This window comes from Atta cephalotes (genome assembly GCF_000143395.1).
Source record: "Atta cephalotes unplaced genomic scaffold scaffold00001, whole genome shotgun sequence".
In the NCBI taxonomy this organism is placed as follows: Eukaryota; Metazoa; Arthropoda; class Insecta; order Hymenoptera; family Formicidae; genus Atta; species Atta cephalotes.
Genome location: NW_012130065.1, coordinates 12,252,637 through 12,263,686, shown reverse-complemented (window position 1 = coordinate 12,263,686; position 11,050 = coordinate 12,252,637). Strand labels below are relative to the sequence as shown.

General features: G+C 30.8%; 2 protein-coding genes across 2 annotated transcripts in view; both read left to right on the top strand.

Moving 5' to 3' along the window:
- The first annotated feature begins 662 nt into the window (after window positions 1–662).
- On the top strand, window positions 663–5,609 carry LOC105618783. The gene is made up of 8 exons (XM_012200318.1): window positions 663–2,227; window positions 2,393–2,454; window positions 2,524–2,713; window positions 2,792–2,949; window positions 4,334–4,692; window positions 4,783–4,895; window positions 5,160–5,267; window positions 5,330–5,609. The coding sequence occupies exons 1-8, from the start codon at window positions 663–665 to the stop codon at window positions 5,607–5,609; spliced, it is 2,835 nt and encodes a 944-aa protein (XP_012055708.1).
- Window positions 5,610–10,690: 5,081 nt separating this feature from the next.
- The window catches only part of LOC105627188 (ubinuclein-1), an 11,238-nt gene continuing 10,878 nt past the window's right edge, over window positions 10,691–11,050 (top strand). The window contains exon 1 of the mRNA XM_012208479.1: window positions 10,691–10,885. Coding sequence (XP_012063869.1) covers window positions 10,691–10,885 — 195 coding nt within the window. The remainder of the gene's footprint in view (window positions 10,886–11,050) is intronic.

Below are 11,050 nucleotides of genomic sequence, written 5' to 3'. Positions count from 1 at the left end.
TATAACTTTAATTAATATATATATATATATATATATATATATAATAATACACACACACACACACACACACACACACACACACACATACACATATACATAAATTTTAAAATATTTTTATTTTTGAAAAACTTTATGGATCCTTCGACTCACTTCTATTCTGTGCAGGACACGATTTTATCGATAGTGTCAGAAAAATGATGTGATACGTAGTTCTTGGAGCTCAAAAATGGATGTTGGTGCAGCACTAATTTAACGGACTGCTAGCAGATTTTGAAAGTTGATCCTGTTTCCTGTTTATTTAAAGATATACACGTGTATGATTATGATCTCTGTATAACAATAGTATCGCTTTTATGACAGAAATCGACGGAGAATCTTACTGGAACGCTGTACAACGTGTACGAACGGTACAATAAATGTGAAAGTGTAACGTAAATAAACTCCATCGATCTTTTCTTTAATTTTTAAATCGAAATCTTACATGTATTGTGAATAATTATATATGTTGATGTTGCTTTTCTTTCTATGCTGTTTTTAATCATTTTTTTTACTAAAAACTGTAGCCGTAGAAAACTACGAAGTGACATTTGTAAAAAAAAAGTGACATTAATTTACAGTGAAATGAAAAAATAATAGAGAATATATAATAGAGAATATTGAAAATGTCTAATTGGTATCCTGAGAGCTGTGGTTCGCAAAACTTTAAGTTACGACTTTCTGAAGATTCTACTGAAAGTACTGAAGACTCTTCTCTGCAACGTTTTGCTGCAAACAAAACGAAAGACAATGATGATGTTATTGTGATCAGCGACTCCAGTTATAGTTTGTCTCCTGAACGTCCTTATAAATCAAAATGGGAATCTAATTCTAATGTTAAAAGTAAAGAACACCAAAAATTATATTTCTTGGATATTTCTTCCGAGAACGAAAAGGAATCTGATTCATTATGGAATTGTGTCAGAGCTGATGATAAATTTTCAAAGGAAAAGTCTGCAAATAAAATTATTACACAAGTTAATAAGGCATTTACTGAGTCATCATTAATTTCCAATGATATCTCAACTGCTGATAGATTATTTAATGCTTTACTAACTTCTGATGCTTTAAGTAATGACAAAACCACTGTCAGCAGTGGTATGAGTAATGATAGAGATCAAGTAAATAAATCTAAAAAATTTTTTAAATCTAAGGGACATGTTGATTATAGAAGTCCTACATTAAGTACACAGCAAGAAATAAATTCGAAATTAAGAGAAAAATACACTGAAAAAACAAATAAAATAACTAAATTGAGCTATAATAATAGTCCCAATGTTCTTTGTAAACATACAATTTGTAGTATTCCAAAGCAAAATAGTACAGGAAAAGTTAAACTTACAAAGAAAGAAAAGCAAAATAGTACAGGAAAAGTCAAACTTACAAAGAAAGACACATATAAAATTTTAAAGAATATAAAGTGCACGCAAGTCGTGTATGATTCTCCTAGGGAGAGCAAAAAAAATGTAATAATTGATGAGAGTACAGATATAGATGAAGATGCATTGCATCCAGCTATATCACCTAGTTATAATAGAAAAGTACAATATTCTGATGATAATTCTGATGTTATTGATAGCAGTTTAAAGAATGATATTTTACAAACAGATTTACCTGAACCATCCAGGTCACACATTGACATATCAAGAGTAATGAATTCTTTTAGACCTCTGTCTGAAAGGAGACAGAAACAAATCAAAGAATGGCTTTCAACAAATTTTTCTGATTCTCACAATCAGAGTGATTGCTCTTTCAATACCGTACCTCCAAGTACTAGAAATAGTAATTCTGGAAACAGCAGTTTAGAAAGATTAGAGCAGAACTATGAAACTCCAAACAACAGAGAAAAAATTAACAAAACTAACGGGAAGCAAAAAACAATTGTAAATTCTGACAAAGTGGTCCATTCATTCTTGAAGGGACAAACTACAATGGACCAATATTTTAAAAAATCTAAGAATAATTCTAAATTCTACACACCAAATAATAAACCAAGGCTTTTACCAAAAGCGCAAACTGAGAAGAAAGCTTCCTCAGTAAATACATGTGAAAGTAAGACTGTAATAGACTGTGCTAATATTTTAGATAAACTGTATGGTACATCATGGAGAGATAAAGCTAATGTACTTTCAATAACCAAATCACGAAAATCATCTGATCAACCAATAAATAGAATTATCCAAACGGAACGGTAAATATATATATTTCTGTTATATTGTTTAATGAATATATGATATGATAAATTAGTGACTTTTTAGAAGAAAACTATGTTAAAAAATAAGTCGAAAAAAAAAAGAAAAACTGACTTATTGAATTACCTTCGTATATCTAATAAATTATATATTTTTTATTACAGGAAACTTGTATCAAGGAATCAGTATCGTACAATAATTTCGGATTCAGATGAATCTGACTTAAGTAAGAAATTATGTTCTATTTTATTTTGAAACCTATTTTGATAATTTAAAAAAAAATTGTATGTTTTAGTTGAAAATAATATTAAATCAAATCGAAGAAAGAATATTCAACGAAAACAAAAAGAAATGGATGATTTTATCAATGATAAATCATTATCAAGTGATGATAGTGAAAGTATATATCACAGTGCAATAACAAATCTTATAAATCCTACTTTTACAAGTAATACAACCAAATCCATACCAGCATCAATTAAACGGTATTATACTTATTATTAATAGAGATATTTAAGTAATAGAGATATTGAACTTAATTAAATATTATTTTTTGGATATAGGTTTCAGGCTATATGTGATACGGATACTGAAGATGAAGATAAATCTAAAAGAATAAAAAATTTGCAGAGAAAATTGTCATTTAGTGATGATGAAAGTTCTAGCACGAGCGAATTTGATCCTGGAGATTATGTACCACCGAAACACGTACGTGATAAAGGTACGGAATACACGATAAAATTTGTTTAAATTGAAAATGAAAATTAATCTTAAGAGAGCATATACACCTAGATGGATCAAAATGAGATCTAATTTTGCGAATTTTTTGGTGAAAAAACAGATAAAGATAGAGAAATCGAGTTTGTTTCATTGTAAAGCTGACACTTTTCCTTATTTAGCATTAAAATTTTATTTAAAAATAATATAAAATGGAGTTGCTATTCAAATTTTCGTATGTCATGTTTTATAAAACATGGGGTTTGCAGTGATCATTGCCCACACAAGACTCGTCTGAAAGCAAAATGAAACAAGTTTTATAAAAATGAAACATAGATCTTGTGTTTAACGTAGCCGTTTTTTAAAATATTATGTTTGAATAAAATGGCAGCTGGTCAAAGTTAACATAACGATTTTTCACAAAAAAAGTTCTCTCATTTTTGACTACGAAAAAAAAACTAAGCATCGTAGGAAAAAAATCCTACTTTAAAAACTAGTTTTTAGTATATAGAAAAAGTGTGTAAAATTACAAATTGATCGATTGAACCGTCTTTAAGATACAGTGGTCATATATTTTGAAAATTACGTTTTGAGAAAAACATGTTTAAAGTCTTACAATACATTCAGTTTATACTTTTCGTTGCTAACTTTTCAATTGCTCGTCAGACAAGACTGTTACACAATTAATCGTCCGTATTTTTAAATGCAGCTTTGAGACTTGCTATTGATAATACAATGAATAAATACAATGAATAAAGGAAGACCCTTCTTTGACCTGCACGAACTTGAATTGTCCTGTCGCACGCTTAACTGTCGTTTTCAACATGTTCAAATTTACTCATCTATAATTTCGTGTAACTCTATAATTTTTTGGATTTTTCTCTATTTATGCCGGATTAATTTATAACTTTACAAAAACGTTCTTAAGACATTATACTTTAAAAATATGTAAAAAGAATCGATTTTTTCATCGCCTCTAGGTGTATATACTCACTTAAGGCTCCTAAATAGTCACTACAACTATATTAAATCGTGACGTCAGAAGCGAGAAATGACACATTAATTTTTATTATGTGTCATTTATAAATAAAAATAATTTAGATAAAATGAAATGATGAGATCGCTTTAAAATTAAAACAATTGTAAAAATAGATGAAAACTATCCTTATCCCCATTGACAGTCAATAAATAATTGTAAAAAGTGATAAAAGACATTTTGTTTTATCAAATTGTCTTTATTTACAAATGGCACATAATAAAAATAATGTATCATTTTTTGATTCTGTCATATGATAGTTATATTTAATATGATGACTTAGGAGTCTTAAAATGAAATATTATTGATAACAAAGCCTGTATGCAATAATTTTATAATATATAATTTTTAGAAGTTGCCAAAAAACAAATACCATCCAAAGTAACACCTACATTTGAATCAACTGTGACTAAATCTGTATCAGGATACAAAACCTTTTTAGCATCTTTATCAAATACCATTCCAATGTACGAAGCTCATTCGAATGCAAAAAAATATAGATTGGATTACAAAAATAATAAAGAAGAATTATGTAAAAAATTGTATCAACTGTATAACGAAAAAGTGTTTGATAATAAGTTACCTCAAGATATGTCGATTGAATGGAATGTTCGTATGAGAGGAACTGCTGGATATTGTTATAATCAAAAGTCTGTGAAAGGTATTAGTAGTACTATTATTAAATCTTCAAGGATTGTATTAGCAACAAAGGTATGCTCTATTTTGTTTCTTTTTCTTATTCTCATATGTGTGTCGGTCATATTGAAAAATCAGTCATATTGGAAGAAATTATTGTTCTAGATTTTAGACACGCCAGATAGACTAAGAGATACTTTGATCCATGAAATGTGTCATGCTGCTTGCTGGATAATAGATAATGTCTCAGATGGTCATGGAGTTTTTTGGACAAGATGGTAGGTTATGATACAGTATCATCAGACCTTCTGTGTGTGTGTGTGTGTGTGTGTGTGTGTGTGTGTGTGCGTGTGCGTGTGCGTGGCGCGCGCGTGCGTGTGTGTGTGTGTGTGTGTGTGTGTGCGTGTGTGTGTGTGCGCGTGCGTGTGTGTGTGTGTGTGTGTGTGTAAATTTTTACTTTATTACAAAATTCTATGTGTAGTAAACACGCATTTATAGTAATCATTTTGCAGAATTTTATAATTATTTGTTTTATATTATAGGGCTAATAAAGCAATAAAGACATTTCCTGAATTGCCACCAATTCGCCGATGTCATAATTATGAAATTAAAACTAAATACACGTACAAGTGCACAAGTTGCGGATATAGGTATTGGATTGATTGTATGATTTTATTTTTTGTTATATTTCTGAAAATTATCTTTGTTGCAGTGTTGGAAGGCATTCAAAGTCCTTAGATATCGAGAAAAAGCGATGTGGTTATTGTTATGGAAAATTTGAATTGTTAATTAACAAAATAACGAAATCTGGTACTGTGCAAGTGCAGACACCGAAGAGAGAACCCACTGGTTTCGCGCTTTATGTAAAACAGAATTATAACTCAGTGAAAAAGGAGAAAAGCAATATGAAGCACGCTGACGTAATGAAGTTTTTAGGTCAGCAATTTTCAGCAATTAAAATAGCAAAGAAAAATGACGTAGCTAGCAATTGAAAATGACGTCTAGCTAAACATTAAATTTGTATAATTCAAATATTTATAAGCGATTTTTTTAAATCCCGTATAATTTTTAATCAGTATGTAATAATTTTAGAACAGATTTTGAAGCTGATACTTGTATGTATATAGATTTTAGACTTCTGCATGTTTTATTATCGAAATCATAAATACTTGCAGTCATAGTATAAATATTTTGGAAGACTGATACTTTTTTACTATTACAGGCACTGGAATATGAGATATCTTATAGATTTCACATGTTATATCTATACATGATATAGAATATTTTCATATTATGTGAAATTTATATACTATATATACATATATTATAAAAGTTATCTAACATGTGAGCTATTTTATAACTTAAATCGTGATTTAGGGACGTTATTTAGGTACTTTTTAAGTAACAACTAAGACTTAACTGCCATAGCATTTAAATACTGACAATGCATTATGTAAAATGTATTCAAGAGTGTTGCTTAAGCAAGAACTGTACTAATCATTGTAATAAAGGTTTAATATAAAATCCATGTAACTTTTGTATCACCCGTCTTCAAAAATTCACCTGTGAGTGGTACAACTAACTTATGTTCTTTTATTTAAAATTTGTTTCTTCTCTTTAAAATTTTGTTATATAAATATAACAATTTATTTATAAAAAGCATTTTCTAAATGTAATATAAAAAATAAAATAAATATAATATGTGATTGATATCAACTCAATTACCATTGAATAAATAATTTAAAATTTGATTAAAATCATAAATTATTAAAATATAATTTTTTTAAATATACAATAAATTATATTGTTTAAATTAAATTGTACAAGGTGTTTGGAATTTAAATGTCAAAACTTTGAGAGCGTGTAGAAGATAAATTAAGAAAAAAAGTCCTGTAGATATATTCGTTTTTATTTCGTTTTGAAGAAACTAAATAGCAAAAAAGATTGTAAAATAGTTTTCGTTTTTCATTCACATTGTATTTATTCACTTGCTTCATATAGATATTATTCAAAATGTTGATCTCTTGTCGCAGAAGAATCCATTGTGATTCGATATAAGAGATTCGAATATAAGAGATTCGAAATCAAATAAGAGTGAAATTACGGTGCGGAATAGAATGCATTATTGCAATCAATCAACATTATTTCCGCATTTGATGTTGCTACCGACGAGATACTTGGGAATACAAATAAATTTCCGCCGTTTGCAAAAGACGGCGCCACTAATAAACTATAGTTAAAATTGTTTGATGTAAAACGATATATCGTAAGATTGGACATCCGGCAACATCATAACTTTGAAATATTAGCGATTTTGTATCAGTATCATATATTTTTTTTTTGTACGAAAATGTCAAGTTTTGAGCCGAATAAGCGTCATTTACGGGAACTTTTGATTTACTTCTTTAATTTGAAGAAATCTGCAGCTGAGCTCATAGATTGCTTGTAGAAGCATATGGTGATGCTGCCTTAAGTGAGAGAAGTCGTCGTGAATGGTTTCAAAAGTTTAAGAACGATGAATTTGACGTCGAAGACAAAGAACGTAGCGGAAGACCGAAAATGTACGAAGATGCGGAATTGGAAACATTATTGAATGAAGATTCGTGCCAAACGCAAAAAGAACTTGTACTTACATTAGGAGTGACTCAACAAACAATTTCAAATAATTTATCGTTTGAAATCATTAGGAATGATTCAAAAGCAAGGGAATTGGGTTCCATATGAACTGAAGCCGAGAAACGTTGAACGTCGATTTTTTTACATGTGAAATGCTGCTTGCCAGGCATAAACGAAAGGGTTTTTTGCATTGTATAGTCACTGGTGGTGAAAAATGGATCCACTACGATAACCCCACTACGATAAAAGAAGAGGAAATCATGGGGACCACCTGGCCATGCTTCAACAGCCAAGCCAAATATTCATGGAAAAAAACTCATGTTGTGTATTTGGTGGGATCAGCTTGGTGTCGTGTATTATGAGTTGCTCAAACCGAACGAGACCATTACTGGGGCTCTCTACCGAACACAATTGATGAGATTGAGCCGAGCACTCAAGGAAAAACGCGCCCACTACTACTCCAGGCATGACAAAATTATTCTCCTGCATGATAATGCTCGACCACATGTCAAAACCTACTTAGAAACAAATGGGAAGTTCTATCCCACCCGCCGTATTCTCCAGACATTACTCCTTCCGACTACCACTTGTTCCGATCGACGCATGGCCTCTGTCTGAGCAGCACTTCATATCATATGAAGATACCAAAAATTGTATCGATGATTGGATAGCCTCAAAAGATGAAGTGTTCTTTCGACGCGGTATCCACATGCTACCAAAAAGATGAGAAAAAGTAGTGGCTAGCGATGGTCATTACTTTGAATAAAACATTATGTATCCTTCTTTCACAATAAATTAATTTTTTATAAAACACGGTGGAAACTTATTTGTACTCCCAATATTAAAAATGTTAACTCTGGATAAATTTTCGGCAGTGTAAAAAGGGCCCAAAAGTAATTGAAAAACGCTGATATTATCGACAATTGATATAAATTTGCTATTATTAACATAAATATCTGGCTCATGCATTATTAAATTCATGATTTTTTTATATAAATATTCCGTAAATAAATATGCATATTTGCGAAATTATAATATCCTATATATTACAGAAAAAAATTACAATTTTTTTCTACAGTTATCATCTCTGTTGATAATCAGACTTTGATGATAACATTAAAATCACAAAAAGAAAAATTTAATTTAAAGAAAAATCGAATATTATTGAGTTCTAAATACATAAATAATTTTTAACTGGTCAGTTTGTAAAATTCTTTCTTCTAATTGATCCATCAAATGTTTCAAAGTATTTGTAGCGAGACTTTGACCACCGTCTAAGGGTACAATTAACGCAATGCTACAAATGCTTTAAAGCAATTTTTGATTAGTAAATTTGTAAAATTCTTTTTTCTAATTAAGTCAACCAAATGCTTCAAAGCATTTGTAGTGAGACTTTGACCGCAGCCTAAATCGTAATTCTTGTAATAAACCATCGTATTTCGAAAGGTTAAAATAATTTGATTTGCTGATTGATGTGATGGAATCGCTTAATGTTGAGACGAATGAAACAAAATGACAAAATCTAAGTATGTAAATACAGATATCAAAATAAAAAAACACATTACGTGCGATTTGAGTTCTGTTCACACAATCCTGAAAAATGATAGTAAATGCGTTAAAACAGTTCAAAAAATTGTTAGGAGATTCCCATATAGCACAGAAAAATTGTAGAAACATTGCAGAATAATTTCACTGAAATATTGTAATATTGTATAGTGGTTACAAAACGGTGCTGAATCATTGCTGTAAGATTCCAACAATGTTAAGATGTCCGCTTTTTGTTATATTGTAATGAAACGTTTCAGTAATATTGCAATGTAATGTATTTGGATAAATTTCTTACGAAGACTCTAAAATGAAAACTATTTTCTGTACATATATCTCAATAACTTTTTACAAATCATATTTCTAGTGATATGTGCTTTTTATAAAGCAATTTTTTTATGATAAAACCATAAAACATTCCAATAAATGTAATAAATTAATTTTGAAGAATAAATTTATTCGTAAGGATAAAACATGTATATATGTGCCTTGAACAAACTACAAATATTATTCACATTAACATAATACAGTCGCTTAGTAAATTAATCATGAATTTAATCGCAGATTCTTTTTAATTCGAAGCCACTCCGAGTCAATTGAAATCGATTAAAAAATGATAGTGTGAAATTTATCAATAAAATTCGGGTGCTGATTTATTCTTGCGTTCATATCAAACAAATACATCATCGATCACATAATTAATATTTCGATAAATCAATTTTAGCAACTTAATTGCTTATCCAATAATAATGCATTAATTGTATCTAAATTCGATATTATACAAAATCTTTTCATATTTAAAATAAACATAAAACTTAGCTAATGAAATAATCCATCAAATAATAGATTAATAAATTTTTTATTTAAATATAAAAATTGATTATATTAATTATTATATTGTAAAAACGGCTGTTAAACTAAAAGACTATATTATATACACTATATTACATAAATATTAGAAAAAATTATATTTTTATATTATTATTATTGTAACAATTAAAGAATTATAATTTTGCAACGTTCTTGGAATATTACAGGCATATTACTGACATTTTCCAGGCAAATTTACATTTACATCTCTGCAATGTTACATTGTAATCTGCAATATTGCAACATTGCAGTAATATTACTTCAATCTTCTGTGCTATATGGGTTGTAAATATTGATTGTAAAATATTAAATATTACAACAGTAATAATTGTTTTTACAATTTGATAAATTATATTTTATTTTAATAAACAAATTATTAATACAGAGTTAATAATGTTTAAATTATGTTCATCCTGGATGCATCTTTGACGCACGTTGTAAACATAGCATAAAACTTACGTGATGGAAAAGTGCGGAATAGCACTGATTAGTTAGCACTTTAATGGTTACATTCAAGCGGACTCAATAGTTGAGCGCTCGTTATTGGTGTAGTCTTTTAGACCATCCATCAGCATTTTAGATTTGAAAGAAAGAAAGAATACATCAATAACAGCGAGCGCTCATTTCCATCAAAAGTTTAATCCGGATCAGAATGTAAAAACCAACCAACTACAATCGAGTATTTCCCTTACAGTTGAACGATAGATTGATCTCGGTGGAAACTAGGCCAGTTCCGCGACAAGCGATCATTGCTCATTGCAGCGGTCACTGCATTCAATCGCCAATTCGCAATTTGATAACGTTGAAAACACGGCGGAATGGCGAGGTATTCGGGCGCATGCGTGGCGGCGTTACGGCGGTGCGTCTGTGGCGCACTCTAAAAACAGTCGTGCCGAAGATGGCGACGTGTGAGCGGCGGCGTCCGCGCGGTGTTTAATCGAGGAGCGAGAGAGAGCAAGAGGAAGGTGTATCATGTTGCCGCGGTCGCAGGCTCCGCAGTGTTTCCGTGATCCGCGTTAGGTTTAGTGCAAATGTAAAAGGAATGTCAGAAGCGAAACGGGTGCCCCTGCAAACCCTGGAGTTCCCGGAGCCCCTGGGCCACGCGACGAAGAAGGAGAAAAAGGGGAATATGGGCAAGCAGCTCGCGCCCTCCTTCCGCTTCACGCTCACCCTTCCTGAGTCCAACGAGAAGACATGCCCGGAATTCAACTATGCCCAACTCCTCAAGTCGGCGGAGGTAAGCTATCAAGCGATTTATCCGCACCCATCACTCCCATAGGAAGGGGAAACAAAAGACCGTATGTCAAGCCTTGTGTCATGCACGCATAAAACATACGGAGAAACGAAAGAGAGCGAGAGAGAGAAAGAGAGAGAGAGAGAGAGAGAGAGAGAGAGAGAGAGA

Coding starts and splice junctions, on each gene's coding strand:
- LOC105618783 (XM_012200318.1), top strand. CDS start 663: ATGTCTAATTGGTATCCTGAGAGCTGTGGTTCGCAAAACTTTAAGTTA. Junction 2,455..2,523: donor TTCAGATGAATCTGACTTAA/GTAAGAAATTAT, acceptor TGTATGTTTTAG/TTGAAAATAATATTAAATCA. Junction 5,268..5,329: donor TGCACAAGTTGCGGATATAG/GTATTGGATTGA, acceptor TCTTTGTTGCAG/TGTTGGAAGGCATTCAAAGT.